This window comes from Lytechinus variegatus, chromosome 9 (assembly GCF_018143015.1).
Source record: "Lytechinus variegatus isolate NC3 chromosome 9, Lvar_3.0, whole genome shotgun sequence".
Lineage (NCBI taxonomy): Eukaryota > Metazoa > Echinodermata > Echinoidea > Temnopleuroida > Toxopneustidae > Lytechinus > Lytechinus variegatus.
The window spans coordinates 8,738,364-8,757,514 of record NC_054748.1 but is presented as its reverse complement, the minus strand read 5'-3'; the positions used below and the strand labels follow the sequence as shown (position 1 = coordinate 8,757,514).

The following is a 19,151-nucleotide window of genomic DNA, read 5'->3' as shown; positions in this document are numbered from 1 at the left end:
TCGGGCATCAAAGACTGCTTCATAAGCTGGAATACTATGGCATCCGAGATAAGAACAATGGATGGATTTCAAGCTTCCTACATCATAGGAAACAACAAGTAGTCCTTGACGGGTACCATTCATCAACCATTGACGTGATATCAGGCGTCCCCCAGGGCTCAGTCCTCGGACCCTGCCTGTTCATCCACTATATCAATGATCTGCCTGATAGTAGGCAGGTCACTACCGCGCACGCAAATTTCAGCTGTTTGAAACAATGCGAGTTATCTTGTGAGTGTATGTTGACAATTGTTGTGAAGTGAGTGAGAGTTCTTGGGTCTAAAATCATGATTTTTCATCAAATGTTTTGAATGTTCTGAAATAAAATCACCATTATTATGAAAAAAAAATGTTTCTCTACGTGTATATGCTTTCTTGTTTGTCTGTCTTTCATGATAAATGCGAAAAATAAGACTTGAAAAGAACCTTACCGTTTCGGTCTGTGTAGCTTTATCGGCGCATTCGCTCTAGTAGTCTCCGCGCCACGCAATTTTGGAACCGTTTTGGGGGTTCATGGGTCCTTTTGAACATCTTTTCCCGATGACACTCGTAAAAATTCTGTAAATGAGACTATCAACGATGTAGGGATACACTTCGGTCACGTGACACAACATCTGACATTTTCCAAAATGGCGACGCGGTCGGGAAAAACGTTCGAAGGTAAGAACATGTATTTTTTCACCTGAATTTGTTCCGATTTCAAAATTTCCATATCAGATTAGTAATTTTGAAGAAATATTCTTTCATTTGATATATGATTCATTACGTGATTATTTTTGTGTCATTCGCAATGATAACTTGAAATCCACCTTCCCTCTCTTTCGCAGAAACACCCGTGCCTGCGAACCGCGAGTCCGAGAGTGAATTTGAAGCGCTGGTGCAGCAGTTGTCAGGATGGAGTGACCACGATTTGACTGACCTAGTGACCAAACGGGTTGTTCCAGGTATGTAAGAACCCTGAATATTAAATATGTAATTATTTTAGAATGAAAAAATAATGATTTTTAAGTATGAAGTTGCTATGGATGGGGTTAATTAATACATTTTTGACTGATTTAGACAATTTTTAATTTTCATATGGAGGAAGTATAATAACTACAACAGCGTGAGTGTGGTATGTGTTGCGTTGCGTACGTGTGTGCTTAACAGATGGAGGATGCAATTTTACTCCCCCAGAAAATTAATGAAATTGGCATTGCATTTGTTATTTTTTTGGGGGGGGGGGGAATTGAGGGGGGGGGTGTGGTAGCTTACAATTTCAAAAATTCATGAATGAAATATGAATTTAATAAATCACGATTCAACTTGCCCCAACCAAGAAGTTTGCATGCCCTCCAACCCCCCCCCCAAAAAAAAAAAGAAACAAATCCAGATTCTTTTCTCTAGTCCGTGACTGGGGTGGGGTGCCACATTAGGCATTTTTTTCCATGAATTGGATGGGATCCTTTATGTTTTTTTAAATGTTACTATCATTTTTTTTTATTTCTGTGCATACTAATCACTACCCCCCCCCCTCAAAAAAATGAATAAGATTATTGGTATTGCATCGGCATTGCATTAACTTGCCTTGCCCTTGATTTTTTTTTTTTTTTGGGGGGGGGGCTTGGCCTGTCTAATTTTAGGTGCTTGGGCTTTATCTACATGTAGCATTATAGGCCTACATTTTTCAATATTTATATTATGAATATTGAATAAACTCTCATGATTGAATTTGCCCCGAAGAATGCATGCCCTGGCCCCCATAAAAATATATAAATGAAATAAAGATCAAGAGAGAACCTGTGCATCTTTTTTTTTAATGAATTGGATTGAGATTGAGATGCTGTGTATTTTTCTTTTACATTCAAAAAAATATATAGGCCTATATTTTTGCAGCTACCAATTTTTACAGCTTACAGGGCCTACTCCCAAGAAAAATTCATTAATGAAATTATTGACATTGCATTAATTGTAGACCTACATTTTCCAACATTCATGAATGAACTATCATTATGAGTAAACTCATAAGATTAACTTGCCCCCACCCCCAAGAAATATGCAGGCACCTCCTTAAAAATATAATAAAGAGAGTTTATGACTGGGGGTGCTGTATCATGATTCATAATGGTCTATTTTTTTAAATCATAGAGAGGGTGGGGATGCAGCTGTATGGAAACATATTCTGATTATATTTTCTTCGAACTCCACATTTGATTGGAATTTTGAAGTTGAGTAATACAAAGATTGTGTTTAACATGTCACCTGTCACTGCCAGTTAGAGACAAGATGGGGGTAGGGGGAGTTGGGGTTGCAATATTCATATGAAAACTGACTTACATCTTCATTTATATTTTTTAAATCAAATTTGAATTGTACCTTCCCCTTTAATACTCAGTCATAGACTTTTGTTTTCTGTTAAGTGTGTTGGCAAACATTTTTATGCTCGTATCAAATTAAAATTCTATTTGGCCAATATAGACACCCCCCCACTGGGCCCACCCCAGACATGAAGTGATTGCTCCTATTTCATATTTTATATTAATTTTTTTTTTTTTTTAATTCCAGGTCATTGGAAAGGCACACCTTGTTTCGCCCTGATGGAAGCTATCCGTTATACAATCTATGCAAAATGTGATCAGAGCTGCACCACACTGTTTCCAGTAGTATTTGAGACTCTGAACTGGAAACCCAAGAGTTCCCTCTGCACGTTCTTATCAAGATTGAGACGTATGGTTCAAAAAGCAAAATCTCATAACATTCACCTGTTGCTCAGCGAGTTTCCTGGATCACCGCACAGCGCTCACATACACCCCGAAGTTGGTCCACTTTGTCAGAAGAGTGGCATTACCAAAGACCATCTCATGTCACCAAAGCCTTCTGATTCAGGTGTAATCAGTGTTACAAATGCTATGATCATTGAGCTATTCAAGTACAGAGAAAGGAGTGGAACCACATGGGAGACAGTTGCAAATAAATGGTGGCCCAATCTGTTTGACTGTCATAGACCATTGGGAACAATTTATAATAGTTGGTGCCAGGTACTTAAAAAGCATCGGCAATTGCGCAAAGAAGAACGAACAGATTTTGAAGCCAAGACATACACAATTCCACCACCTAAACCAGCAAGATGCACTGCTCAGGCTGATGGAGTTCAGTGTGATGGAAAAGAAGACCACCAAGATGATATTCTGGATGATTGCAGTGAGGTAGATCTTGATTGCTTTCCTGATAGAGTTTCAGACCATACCATTGACAGTATTGTAAACTGTATGCAACTCCTGGCCAACTTCTACGAAGATAGTGGTGAAGATCATGAATGTACTAAGCGAGAATTGGCTGAATGCAAAAAGAGGGAAAAAATGTTACAGAGTGCATATGATGATCTGATTGCAGCTAACGATGATCTTAAACAATGTCTCAGCATCCTGAAAAGAAAAAATATAGTCCGCAGACTTCATCGAAGAGAAGAAGAACTGGAAGAAAAAAATGAGACCATCCAAAATGGTTTTGAGTTCAGTCTGATTTATTGATTTTTCATGATTTTCAGCTGTATTTTCAAGGTCATTGTCATGAAATAATAGTTCCTTGATCTGTAGATCCTGCAAGAACTCATTACAGACTACTAATACTGCAAATATCAGCCTGATCAGGTATTCTCTCTTTGAGAAAATCCATTTTGAAATGTGTTGCAAAGTACACGTGTGATTTGAATATGCTACTTATGAAGCACAAATAGCTATATTTGGAACAATTTCAAGGTCGAATGATAAGGTTTTGAGTTCAAATATTTTATGTAGCTTAAAGTAGACCAAAAGTGGAACATGATTTGCAATTATCAGCATGAGCTCACAATCTAAGATGGAATAACACACAATGAAAGGTGGGTAAAAAGACTTGATTACTAATGAAAATTGTATGATTTATTGATTTTCATGATTTTCAGCTGTATTTTCAAGGTCATTGTCATGAGAGAATAGGTACTTAATCTATAGATCCTCCAAGAACTCATTACAGACTACCAATACTGCAAATATCAGCCTGATCAGGTATTCTCTCTTTGAGAAAATCCATTTTGAATAGTGTTGCAAAGTGCAATGTACTCGTGCGATTTGAATATGCTACTTATGAAGCAATAATTAGCTATATTTGGAATAATTTCAAGGTCAAATGATATAGTTTTGAGTTCAAATATTTTATGTTGCTTAAAGTAGAACAAAAGTTGAACATGTCTTTCAAGTTTTGGCTTAAGCTCACCCTTCGTATTGAAATGACATCCATTTGAAAGTCAATGTAAACACCATTTGAATGCCATATGATTCTGGAAAATTAGCCAATATACTGTTTTTATTGAATTTTAGGTGTGTTTTCAAGGTCATTACCAACAATAAAAACTATTTCTGAAGATATATCCTTTTAATACCAATTACAGACCATCATCACAGAAAATATCAATGTCTTTTGGCATTTCATCTTTGAGTTATCACAATTTGAAAAGTGTTGAAAAGCATGTATGTGTCATTAACGTCAAATTTAGGGTGTTTACGACCATTTTGGAATGCGCAAATCAGCCCCTAAACATTCCGGTAGCAAAATTTCTCAAGTAACACTTGAAAATATGGGTAAATGTCTATCAAAACACAGAAATTGGTCGCCCTCCTCGATGGGACGGGAGGTGATCCGTGACCTTGAACTTGGCATCTTTTGAAAAAAATCCAACTTTGAGGGCGCCCTACAGGAAAACGACACACACTCTTGGGTCAATTTTTTTTCAATTCTGTTGAGTATATGAAAGTCCATAAATGTGCATAATATTTGGTTCTAAGTTAATTTAGTTTTGGATTTATGAGCCTCCAAACTTGCTTCTGAAATCATTGACACGGATGCTTAACGCCATTTTCGGTAACCTCGTGTGCGAAATTCGATTGACAGGTCCGCGCTACAGTATACTCTGCATGTTTAGACCAAAAAGTTCTTCCAATTTACTTAAAATGAAGACTGTAATCAATCAAACTTTGCTTTAGTAGTTAATCAAAAATAGGCAATTTTATTTAAAATAATTTCTTTGAGTGCGCATTGGTTGCTATGGGAGGCCGTATCTTAGCAACCATTTGACCTTGGGGCAAAATATTTCAGATTTTTCCGTCAGACACTTGGGGCAACATTTGGTGCGAGTTTAAAGAAAATCGAAGAGGGTCGGGTGACAAGCATTGGTTGATTTGACATGGATTGACCCGTATGTCAAATCATTGAAAGCTGACTTTGATGATGACATAGTTGTATCAGGAATCAGAGCAATGGGCATCATAAATCAGCACATTTCTGCCCCATTAATGAGGATGTTGGAAAGTCATTCGCATGTCATGGACACCGATCAACACTATACAAGACTGCATGATAAAGTTCAGGAGTGGATGGTAGATCCATCACCACTGTTAACGGATAGTAGCATTCTCTTTCCAGCATTTCCCCCAGTCAAAGATTCAATCCACAAATCTCTCTATGACCCTTGCAGCGCAAACATTGAACATCTTACCAAGCAAGCACTAATGATAATACTTCACAATTGTCTTGTTTGTATCACACGCCAGCTGTCAGATCATTTGCCAGGAGGACGATTTCACAGTGCTCCAGAGAACATACGGAAACAAACTGCATCATGTCCTAAAGACAACCTGTGCGCAGAGAGAATGTTCGCTGGTTTGGACTATCTCAAACGTAAAATGCCGAACGCAAATACAGTTGCCCTGGAAGGCATACTACTTTGGAGCCTTAACAAGACCAGAGACTATTTGGATGAAATGTCAGATGAGAAGAAAGATCAGTACTTATCTGAAGCTGTGAGGCAAAGGAAGTCATTTCTCCAGCTTTACCAAGGAAGAAGTAAAGCAATTAAAGAAAAGATTGCTGAGAAGTTGCTTCTGAATAAGCGCAGAAAAGAGGACAAACTGAAGGAAATCGCAAAGCAGCGTGTTCAGATGACCTCAGAAGCCTTGCAGTTGTGTGGGATGCTGTGCACCTCAAACGATGATGTTGATGAACTGAAGCAAAGAGCGAAAGACTTTCGACAACTGGAAAAGTTTCTTATTGCTCAAATTAAGTACCTGAAATCAACCAGCACAGGTGGTGTAAAGATGGAGCTGTTTCACCTAACAAAGAAAGGGAAAAAATTAGCAGTTGAGGAACTTGAGAAAAATCTTAGGGCGATCATTTCTCATATTATGGAATGTGATCCAGGGTCCCCAGCAAAGTCAGACTCATCTTCTCCTGAGAACAAAGAAGAACGAAGACATGCCCTCAAAGAAAAGTTCCTGAGTAAGATATCCCCCACCAAGAAGAAACGCAGGGGACCATTTCCAGGAGATCGCATTATACACAAGAGAATTAGACACATTTTTGTTGATGCTGGAGACGGTAGTGTTCTGGAATGCAAGGGAACTGTTTTGCGCCAAGCAACAGATGAGGACATGGAAAGCCTGCTAGAATCTTGTGACAGAAAACTTAAAGACACATATAACTTCTATACAATCCTGTATGACCCACCATATGAGGAAACAAATTGTTACCCCTTACAAAAAGAATGGGAAGAGGGTACGCTGGAATTAATGTAAGGTAGGCACCAAATCAATTCGTTTTTTTTCTGTTCTTGTTTTATGTAATTGACAAGTTCAATATCACTGTCACATTCTGAATTTGATATCTTCATGGTTCAGATAAAAGTAGTGTCATCAATACTTGAAAGCTTGTTTGACTTTTCCTTGAGTGAACTATACATCATAGTTTGACATTAAATGAGCTTTATTTTTATTTGCCAAAACACTATTTTCAGATATGTGTGTAATATTTCTGTCATTCCGGAACGTACCTGTCTTATTGGACTTGTCAATTATGTAGTTTCTCTTCTGTTTATAAACAAAATTTAATTTGACTAAGAATAATCAGACGACACATGGAATCTTGTTATGATTTCAATAAGTTTTAATTAGCAGTATTCACAATGACGACAAATACAGGTAATATAACTCACCATATTTGTTACAAACAAAACACTACATGACATCTTGCTGTGCATCTAAAATGTGTTACTTGGATATGAATATCCCAAGCTTAATTTGCATAAGAATGTGTCAATGGGAGATATCCAACCATTTCTCTAAATGTTTTTGAAATGATCACTTCCAGCCAGATACATGTACCTGTAGGGTCTTTTTTAATAGCTGAAAAAGATTAGGAAACTTTCTCTTTGTCATAGCACTTGTTAGTAGCATTTGTCCTAACTTAATACATATTTGCATATTAATTAGGTTATAATTATATTAATTTGCATAGAACTAGTGCAAAAAAGCATAAAAAATAGAGTTTATTGAAAAATCATAATAGTAGTAGACAATAAGTTAAATTTTGGTACTTTTCATTACAAAATGTTTATCCATTCCAAAATTAGATCAATTATGCATAATTAATTAGGTTAATTTGCATAAAATATGCAAGTAGAATTATAAAATCTGGGGTGTAAAGAAAAAAAAAGATAGCATATGATAAGAAGTTGAATTTTGGCAAGTTTTGTCACAAAATTGTAATCCAATAGAAAATTAGAGCATTTACGCATATTTAATGAGGCTAATTTGCATAAAAAATGCATATTTAATGGATTTTTTTCAAATATTCCATATCTATTTCAATTAAAAAATATACAGAAGTCAAGGACTTTGGATGGATCACAGATCAGGCAATTTACACTTCAAAATGATAATTCCTTCTAGAGTTACAGCATTTACGCATATTAATTAGATGGACTTAGTTTATTTTTCAACAATTTTGACAGGACCGTCAATGATTTCATGGTAAAATGGAGCTATTTTCGTGCTTTATTACGAGAAAAATAAATAATTTGAACACCAATTTTTTTCATTTCTATGTAGTATGTTCAGCTTTCTACCAACTTAACAGTGTTTGGATAATTACAACATGAACATTTTATTGAAAAAATGGGTCAAAAAGTCCCCAAAATGCCTTTTTCCCCAAAATGGCTGAAAATAGGGTCTTTTTACGAATCTTGTTTTTCGCATAACTTTTGAACGAAAAATCCGTAAAAAAAAAAAAACTGTTCTGTGTTTCTTTTCTGCCCCCCTATCCTCTGGAAATAATTTAAAGTAAAAAAAACAAAGTTTCAAAAATGGTGTGCTATGGCTACTGATAGACTCTCATCCCCAGTAAGACTCTTCGCTGATGACGCTATCACTTATCTTGCTATCAAGAACCAGCAAGACACACAACAGCTACAAGATGACCTTGACAAAATCAGTGAATGGGCAGCGACTTGGATGATGGAACTAAACACCCAGAAATGTGAGGTCATCAGAGTCACGAGGAAGAGGAATGCGGCCAATCAAATCTACACCTTGAACAACTCAATACTGAGAGTAACTGCTGCCTCCAAGTATCTAGGTGTTACAGTCACATCGGACCTGAAATGGAACCAGCATGTTAATAATATCTGCCGCAAAGCAAATTCCACCCTTGCCTTCCTACGCAGAAACCTCCGCATCAACCTGCCTGAACTTAAAGCCACTGCCTACAAAGTACTAGTACGGCCCCTCGTTGAATACTGTTCTTCGATATGGGATCCATCAACCAATCATCTTATCCACCAGATTGAGATGATCCAAAGGCGGGCAGCTAGATTCGTGCTTAACAGATACCACAACACCTCTAGCGTTACATCTATGCTCGAAGAACTGAAATGGCCCACACTGCAGAAACGAAGGGAGGATTCTAGACTGGTCCTTATGTACAAGCTGCACCACAATCTTGTCAGCTTCCCAGTGGAAGAATACATCACCCCACTCACTGGATCAACAAGAACTCGATCACAGCAACAAGGGAATGGCTACCAGCTACCACACTGCAGGACAGAGAGACTCCTAGTACCAATGAGGTCCAAACATTAACATGTATGGACCTCATAGGCGACATTACCCAAAAATATGGGTTAGACAATGCTGTTCTGATTTCCAACCCAAGACTTTGGTAAATGTACGCCTTAATACAAATTGGAGTTACGTGATATGACTTTCATTTGTTGGGGAGACATTAAAAGTATTAATTAAGTAGTTCAAATTAAAATATATTATCTTAAACTTACATTTCAGGCCCTTTTTGTTGATTTTCGGTGAGCGTTCCACACAGCTGCGACGAGTGATCAACTCCAAAGTAATACGCGAACTGGTCAGGTGATCGGTCAGGTGATCGGTAGATTATCTTTTTGTCAGACGTTCATAATTTATGTAAAGCGTATCAATCTTCAGTATCTTGATTCCAAAGTATCAGTATTGCAGATAAATGTCATTATTGATTGGAATCAGTGGCGGATCGGGGGGGGGGGGGTGGGGGTGGTGGTGAGCATTTCTGCCCGATCCCCCTATTGAGATTTGTAGTAAATATTTTGGAATTAAATACGTTGTTCATACTAGTTATGCGACCCCTTCCTTATGATGATCACAGCATTATTTGTAATGGGGATATTTCGTTCATAATTATTCTTGTCTCTTCTTTCTCCTTTTTAGCCTTTTTTTGCTTGTTAAAACCTTTTTTCCTTTTTTTTTGGGGGGGGGGCTCGCCAAATTTTACGTGGGTCAAAATTACCTTCATTTTTTTAGTGACAATCTTTTTTTCATTTGTCCAGTTCTACGCGAGACAAAATTACCTTCGATCATTATTATAGTTAAAAACTTTTTTATATTTTTTATTTATTTATTTATTTTTTTTTGGGGGGGGAGGTTGCCAAATATCACGCGAACGTTTGTCAGCTTTTACTGTTTTATTCGACTTATAATCAAATATTAAATGGGGCTTACCACAGTTTTTTTTAAAGTCAATTCATAAGAATATTCCTCCTCGGGATTTGAGCTTTCTTTCATGAAATATCAGTTTTTTTCATGATTACCAAAAATACTTAAAATTTTTTATCGGTGTATGCCTATAAAGCTTTAGCTCATGCGTTGCGCCTGCCATATTTTAATGCTGATCAACTTTATGCTTTTAATGAATTCCTAAAAACAATAAATTCTCAGATCATCAATTTTGTCGCAATCGAATAATTCGATTGCGTCTCTCTATCAGTTTTGAATATTCATAAAAAATATCAGCTCGTGCTTTTTGCTCATAATATTTTGATTAGTAAATTCTTCTCTTATATAATCGAGTCGGATAGATAGATAGATAACTAGAGAGAGTTGGGGGGGTCCCTCAGCTACTTGTCCTCGCTTATTTGTTATTATGCTCATGTGAGAGCTTTGTGTTTTCACATTTTTTTCTTTTTCAACCTTTTTATTGTCTCGGAGCTTCCCTCTATTTCTTTACACTATATTATAATGTAGTCCTGTTTCAATCATTGGCGGCGGAAGCCCCAAATTTTAGGAGGGGCCAACCTAAAAAATTTTGACAAGCAAAAAAAAAGGCTCTCAACCCAAACATTTTAGGGGGGACGTAGGAAAATAAATTGACAAGCAAAAAAAAAAGGTCAACAACAAATTTAGGGGGGAACGTCCCCGCTTCCGCCGCCTATGGTTTCAATTCTTTTTTTGTTCTCATTTCAATGAAAACATCATTATTAAACTGACGTACATGTAGAAGACTTTATTACGAAATTTTGACATTGTTTTGTTTCATTTGTTTGGCTTTCTTTTTTTCTTCTCCTCATCTTCTTTTTCTTCTTACTTTTTCCTTTCCTTATTTTCTCTTCAGTATTTCATTCAGGTATCCGCCAATTTATACAACACCAAGCATATAGAGGCGGATAATCAGTGAGGGAGCATGACGGTGTGCCGCTCTAAAAAAAAGGAGGAATATTGGAAGAAAAAAAGAAGAAGGGATGGGGAAAAAATAAAGAAAAAAAAAAGATGATGATGGCAATGACGATGATGAAAATTATCTTGGTGATGATGATGGTTGTGGTGACGGTTGTGGTGATGATGATGGTGATGCTAATGATAGTGGTGATGATGATGATGACGAGATGTAATTTTGTTATTTTGTCTTTGAAAAAATTAAGTAGTGCAAAGTTGAATTCATTTAAAGTTTATTATGAAAATAGCAGAAAAAAAATTGGTATGCGTTCGAGGAAAATCCATCCCCCACCAATCTTTTTCAAAGGTAAGATTTTTTTTTTGCCGGGGGGGGGCCACTTCCATTCACGAGTGGATACCATGCGCGACCATGGGGTCTCGAAAAGCACCCTAAACACGTAATTTCCATATTCTGAAAATGCACCCCTTAACAAGTATTGGCGTGTGAAACCCTACCCTTAACAAGTATTGGAAACAAAACGATACTCTTGGCAAATATTCCCTGAAATGAACCCCTAAACAAGTACAGGAATGTTTTATTGTTACGGGTCCTTCGGTCGTCGGCTTTACCTTATTTGGTTTAGTACGACCCCACCTTCTACACCTCGCGCAAATCGGACTCTAAACACGAAGTGTTGGAGCAAAAAGGACATCCTTTATAAAACATTTTGATTTTGTTTTATCATCCCCGCAAATTAGACCCTAAACACGACGGTTTTCCTAGCGAATTAATAGATACCCTTTTTTCGTTATTTTTGTGTTTTTGACACCCTTATCACGTTACGTAGGTAACGTGCCCTATCGTGAAAAGGACATCCTTTTTACGTTTTTTTTTGGTCGCGCATGGTATCCACTCGTCAATGTAAGTGCCCCCCCCCCGGCCCCCCGGGTTTTTTTGTGACGGCGTAGGCCTTTGCAAGCAGCTATTATTATGGTAAAAAAGTAAATGAAATGTCAAGAAATACATGATAATGATTTTTATGGTACATTTTAGTAGGCCTATATCAATTCAAACTTGTTATCAAAAAGAAAAAAGTGGGTCGTTACGGACCATTAAAAATGGGAAATTTGGGCATTTTATATTTAGGATAGAGCAACTGCTCGTTATAGACGTCACAATAAATCAAGCATTCTAAATTCTATCAACTCCATTTTTTGTCAAATAACACCTTCATCGATATTTTGAAATGATTTTTCTCATATTTTCATCATCTTTTTATCAGGGTGAAATTCCCCTTTAATTTACAAAACAGATTCGCAAACAATATTAAGAGTAGTGGGAGGCAAGGGTGGAAATCTAAGGTAGGGGACCAGGGGCTGGAAAACAGGCAAAAAAAAACAAAAACAAACTAACAAAAAAAAAAAAAAGGAAGGTTTATCACCCCCAAAAGAAGGTCGTCTCGTCCAAAATACATGTTTTACTTCGATTTAAATGATGTAGGCCTATTTCTTTCCATCATATATAAAAGAACAAAAATAGTAGGGGGACATTTGATAATGTGCCCCTACTATTTTGGGTTAGGGGGAAGTGTCCCCCTGGGGGGTGCTGCACCAGTCTTGAGGACGCAATGATGATGATTTTTTTAAATATGTTACATATTTCTTCATCATTGACGTCTTGACACTCTCTTCATAGTGCCTTCAGCGAACGACCAAAACAAAGATGGATTCCCCCCCAAAATCCATCCTTTTAAACCGAATTAAAGAGCATTCATTTCATTTTATTAATTCTTACACCTTCCTACGCCTAATGCGTAGGAAGGTTTTAAATATTACTATTTAAAAATGTAAAAAAATGAAGATTTCTTACCTAACTGATGCCGCGTAGACCCCTCGTTCCACATGTAAACAACGGAAATACAATAGCGTCGACCCTTGAACCGCTTATGTATGACGTACTTCCGGAAAGCAATGCCGTCTTAACGAACAATTTAGAGATAAAAAATCTTATTTAACAAATATTAAAATTTATTTTGTGATCATAAATAATTCATATCAATATATATGAATTATTTATGATCACAAAATAAATTTTAATATTTGTTAAATAAGATTTTTTATCTCTAAATTGTTCGTTAAGACGGCATTGCTTTCCGGAAGTACGTCATACATAAGCGGTTCAAGGGTCGACGCTATTGTATTTCCGTTGTTTACATGTGGAACGACGGGTCTACGCGGCATCAGTTAGGTAAGAAATCTTCATTTTTTTACATTTTTAAATAGTAATATTTAAAACCTTCCTACGCATTAGGCGTAGGAAGGTGTAAGAATTAATAAAATGAAATGAATGCTCTTTAATTCGGTTTAAAAGGATGGATTTTGGGGGGAATCCATCTTTGTTTTGGTCGTTCGCTGAAGGCACTATGGAGAGAGTGTCAAGACGTCAATGATGAAGAAATATATAACATATTTAAAAAAATCATCATCATTGCGTCCTCAAGACTACTGCTGCACCTCCTTTCGGAATCATTATGGAACAGTGTGAATAGTCGCTGTGATTTCGATCTCATACCTATAAAAAAATAGAACAAAAGAACGCCTTGACCACAGGCCAAAATGCCTAACAATTTTTCCGCGGCATTAACAACTCTCGTAAGGGGCGCTCCATTTATAAATAGAGTTGCATGTGTAGCTGTCTATGGCAACAGAATCCATCGCAGAATTGAAGCCAGAAGCGTGGGAATTTGGCAGAAAATTCAAGAAAAGAACCGGTGAGTACTGATTTAAGAGTAATTATATATTCATTAACATTTATTGAATCATAAGAATAAAGATTTTTTACGGAAAGAAAGCTTAGTTCTAAGCTAGGGCTGCCCAAATGCGTGTGAGTGGAGTCTCAGTTTCTTAACACGGGTAAGTATTGCGGTGTCGCCTAGAGTGGACAGAGCACCATCGTCAATCCTTCTTTCCAAGGACGATCAAGGCATGGAATACTCTTCCTCCCAACATAATCAATGCCTCTTCTCCAAAAGCCTTCCACCTGAGACTGGCGGAAGGCCAGAGCTAAATCTGATGGGACTTTTTACTTGCACCTGTATATATTTTGCACTGCACACCTAAACCCACTCATGGTTTCAAATCGTCTCGTGTGTGAAGGATTCATATGCACCTGGTGCACGCGAATCTTTCACACCCTTTTTACTAAAATAACTATGACTTTACATCGTAGCTAAGCATTATGTTTATTCTATGACACTTACCGAACCATATGGATCGTTTGTTGAACTCTCTATGCTGTTTTGTTTAATAAAATAAGAGCATTTTTCGTGATCTTCACGTAGATTTCTCCTGCTCAGCGTGGATATCAATTTTTGCCTAAAGAGGGCGCGCGATATTATTCACAAGCCGGTTTGTTTACGATTTGCAAGTTGTACTGCTAGTTGCATTCTAGGCGCCCAGCATTATTTTCCTCTTTCTGTTTTTTTTTTTGCCGTCATGTGGTATATTCTGTTGTAGCGCCATCAGCGATGATCAAATTCCGGCCGTCGTACACCAACCTAAGACGGCTTCAGGCAATGAAGGTGGGGACTCCTTGGCTCCTCCTGTCTGGTACAATTACACTTTCTGTTCGTGACGATATACTTTCTATTCTTTCCTTATCACCTCATTTCATTATTGGTTCACCAGACAGGCCCGATGTTTTCATTAAGTTTTCGTTAGAACCAGCGACAATACAATCATCTCTTGACTGGCTTATTTATGATTTACGTACCAAAAAAAGTACTTGTCCAAAAACTATTATTTTTTGTCGTACACTTAGTATTGCTTCACATCTCTTGTTTGATTTAATGGTTTGTCTTCCCTCCGATATTCCTTCTTTAGGTTTGATTAGGTTGTATTCTAGTACTTTTGGAGAGAGTGACAGACAAACACTTATCGACAGCTTCGTCGATAAGGACAGCCCCATCCGTGTTATCATTACAACGTCTGCACTATAGGTATGGGGGTGTCCTTGGCTGAGATCCGCCGTGTTGTGCACTGGGGGCCAAGTGAAGATGTGCTTTCCTATACTGGCAAGAAGTTGGACGCTGTTCAAGAGAAGCCAATTTGGGGAAGCACATCTTTACTTACCCCCGCGCTCAACACAGCAGATCTCAAAATCCATGAAGGATTTCATTAAAAAAATCAAAGAAGAACGACCTTGTGTTAGAAAAGAAATTCTACATGAATTTACGCTACCAGGTTCCCCAACATTTATTTCACCACAAAGATGTTCTAGAAAAAAAAATGCACCAAGAAGTGCAATTGCAAGATGTGCAAATGTTGCAATATGTGTCAGGAAAAATGCAAATGTGCCTGAAGAAAATATGATGCATTTCCAATTTCTTTTTGGACATTTCATATGACATTTCAAAATTTCACTTCATTTCACAAAAACAGTTATATGAACGAGCCAGCTACATCCAAATCCAAATGAGAGAGTCGATAATGTCATTCACTCACTATTTCTTTTGTTTTTCATTGTTTGAAATATGAAATATTTTTATTTTCTCGTCATTGTCATGTGAAATGAAGTTTCATTTCTCCCTGAACACGTGGAATTCCATTATTTCAACATTTTGTGCTTCAGGCAAGAAGGTCCTAATCGTCAAATTCGTAAAAATTGAAATATTGTATAATTCAAACAATAAACCCAAACTTGTGGCTGAAGGACATTATTAACTGCCTCATTTGCATGTCACTGAATTGTGCATAGATGCACAATGTTTTGTGAAAAATAAGCGAAACTTTAAAATGTCATAACTTTCTTGTTTTACATCCGATGTCGATGAAATTTTCAGTGTTATGCTTTTTGGATTTTTCTCTTTTATTCAAATTATCTTTTTGCTTGGGTGGACTAGTCCTTTAATTTTCAAGTCAGTATAGTCAGATAGTGCCTATTCATGCACTCTAAAAACAAATCAGTCAACTGGTTAATAGGGTCTGCTGGGAGCAACTGTTATTATAGTCAAATTTGACTGTGTTCTAGTCTTATTTTACTAGAACATAGTTATTTCTGACCAGAATATATGTCAAAACTGTGATTATCAGTGATTTCCATATCAGTTGCACCCAGATGACTACTGGTCTAGTCAATTTGAGTGATTTGTTTTAAGAGTGTGTATAGTAAAAATTTCAGCTTAATTCGCGCTCGACTCATGTGAAACCGGCAACATACTTCTTGTCCGCTTTTCCCTCTAAATACTGGGGTCCGTAACACTCTTTTTAATTATTTTTTTTTCAATTCAAATAAACATTTATTTTCCTCCATTTTACAAAGTTACATTCATTATTGTTCACAAGAATACACTTCAAATCAATTTCTATAAAGAATATAAATATAAACAACTTAATGTGTAAAGAGGAAGGCGTATGTCCCTAGAAGCATAATGCTTGTGGCGGGATACGCCTGTGGACAAATATATACAATACACAAAATACAATACAAAGATAAGAAGGGCGAGGAAAGGAGAAGAGAAGTAGAAAAGAAAACGGGAAGAAAACAAGAGAGGGAGAAGTGAGCAGGAAGGCGGGCGGGCATGAGTTACCGAGTACCTAGCAAGTAGAGCGTACAACAATGTATGATGGAGAGAGGGAGAGATAAAAATAATAATGCCGCAACATTTGCACATTATTCATGTTAACTTAAGATCAACAGGAATGTAAGGTATTAGGATATTCAAGCATAGGATGATAAAATTGATTTTTTAATCTTAAATTTTAAGCTAGTTGCTGACAAGGATTTTTTTATGTAGTCTGGAAGATCATTCCACATTTTCGGGCCAGAATAACGGATGTTGTGTTGAAAGATAATCTTTTTGTGTTTAGGAATATATATTTGGTTATTTGTTCGGGTATCAAAATGATGTATATTTGATACATGCGTAAAGAAATCACGAAAATTTTCTGGAATTTGAGAATTTAAACACCTGTACATAAAATTACATTGCTGAAGTTTATTGAAGTTTATTGATTCAATCGGATCAATCGCTAAGTAGATATACTTAAAACGATTAGAAATTACTCTAGATCGGCTGTGACTAGTGACCAGCCGAATATGGAATTTATTTATAATCTTAAGGATTAGCTTTTAAATCTCAAAAATATATTTCAATCAACAAGATTTAAATCTAAATCTAATATTCAGCTGATCCCTATTCACAGCCGATCTGGATTTATTACAAATCATTAGAAACTTCAATCATGCAAGATCTGTATTTTAGGCACATTTGGTTGAAAAGGCTCGTTCTGTCACATTTGCTACTTATCGCTAAGCTTTGTGTTATTCGTGCCAACTTTGATCCTGCGCAAACTACGGAAGGCTCTAAATTATTGCAAGCTGATTAATGGTTTTTGAAAATGGAGACAAACCATAACAAAATCATTTCCCAAAGTATGTTTTTATGTATAGAAAATAGACAACGATTAAAACATGTCTTCCTTCATTAACAAATGAAGGATATTTTCAAATTAAAGTTTATGCAATTAAGAAAAAGGGATGGGTTACAGGCGGCGGAAAGCAAAAAAAATTTAGGGACCCACCAAATTTTTTTTTAGAGAGCAAAAAAAATTAGTTATCAACCAAAATTTTAGGGCGGGACCACACAAATTTTAGGTGGCGGCGCCTGAATTTTTTTGGGGGACGCAGGAAAAAAAATTGAGAAGCAAAAACAATTCAGGGAAGGACCACTAAATATTTTGACAAGCAAAATAAGGGTTATCAACAATTTAGGGGGAACGTCCCCCGCCTCAAATGAAGGGGGAAACGACCCCCCCCCCTCCCCCGCCTATGTCTGCACCCCGATAAACTTGCCTCATCATCCCACTTTCCCGACTGAACTCGCAAGACATCCTGCTCGTTCAATCCACTTTCATCATCATCTTGTCAAAAGATGGCGTACTTTACCAATAAGTATATACATGAGATGCAACCTGTTGATTTTTTGTACAATTTCCTATTATGCGCTGACGACTTGAATTGAGAATGTTCGATACGAAAAATTGCTTTTTGATTGTTGTTTGCGTACTTTCCACCGCAGTATCAAGGACGGATCGAACGGAGTATCCTGGTTGAGACTTGGAGGTAAGCGATAAAAACACTTTTATAAACAATTTCTAACTTACTTTTAATACAAACATAAATAAAAAAATGAGATTACGATAGTGGAGAAATACTGAAACCTTTGGCGTTTTTCATTCCCTCACATTCGTGTGATGAATGAAAACGTCAAAGTCCACTATGAAACCACATGCGTTGTGCGAGGTTAGTATTACTAACCTCGCATGTTGTGTGAGTGACCTAACCCCAGCCATACACACATGTCAAATAAATCATCTGCAAGAATCTTCAATCCTGAAGGAGGCAGATTTAACCCGAAGAAGAAGAAATTATGCTTACTCTCTAGGAGCCTCCTGGCTAGATTCACCACAGACAGGATGGTTTCCAGTGAACAAGTGTTACGACGAAATTAAAAATAAAATAATCAAAACCCAGAATTACCCAATTTCGACCATACATCGAATTAAGTATGTGGGGCACATGTGAATTTTCATCGAGATCTACCTTTTGAAATCGACATAAATTAGTGTTCATTGGTTCCTATTTAAGAACTTCACAAAGTTATTTATCGGATCGGATTTTCTTGATCTAGAGAGTATCTTAATCTATAAATTATGGTCCATTAATCGTCAAAAAAACAGGAATCTTACCTGAGCTGCGTCGTGTGAGTTTCACTGAAAATTTCTTTAACACCGGTAACTGAAGTTTTCGGCAAAAAAGCTGGCACCCGGAAATGCATGACGTATGGACAGATAGGTCTACCTAAGTTAACAAAAAATATTCCATTCCTCAGCTGATTCATCGCCCCGGAATCACCGGGGGATTCATGTCGTTTCCCATTTTTAACAAGGATTCCCCCCCCCCCCCCTCTCTCTCTTAGGTAGGTGATCCCTCCCCTGTTTTTGAGATTCCTATAATCCAATAGAACCAATCCAAGACCGTGGAACAGTTTTGAAAGTGGGGGGGGGGGGACTGCAAAAAATAACTTTGGTAATTCATACAAATCAGGGAGATTCCGAGCTCACTGAAAACATTATTTCGTAAGTTCTACTAAGCCAAAGTTCGTAAAAACAATGTCTAGTTCTACTAATTAGTAGTTTGTAAGGCATGCTTAGCGATGCAATAAATTGGTTGGACATGCCGAACTAATTTGCTTTACCAATGAAACTATTCGTACGGCAGGGGCTTTACCAATTTTAAACCTGCCCTACTAGCGCTATAGGATCGTAAAAACGATGTCTCTTTCTACT

General features: G+C 37.0%; 2 protein-coding genes across 2 annotated transcripts in view; one reads left to right on the top strand and one right to left on the bottom strand.

Annotated features, from left to right (window-relative positions):
- The window catches only part of LOC121421012 (transmembrane protein 41B-like), a 38,749-nt gene extending 20,175 nt beyond the window's left edge, over positions 1-18,574 (bottom strand). Inside the window, exon 1 of the mRNA XM_041615596.1 lies at positions 18,552-18,574. The gene's annotated coding sequence lies outside the window, so the exon portion shown is untranslated. The remainder of the gene's footprint in view (positions 1-18,551) is intronic.
- LOC121421269 lies at positions 646-3,548 on the top strand. The gene is made up of 3 exons (XM_041615930.1): positions 646-699; positions 867-983; positions 2,584-3,548. Exons 1-3 carry the CDS (start codon positions 669-671, stop codon positions 3,546-3,548), a joined length of 1,113 nt encoding a protein of 370 aa, XP_041471864.1. The 5' UTR covers positions 646-668.
- Positions 18,575-19,151: the final 577 nt, after the last annotated feature.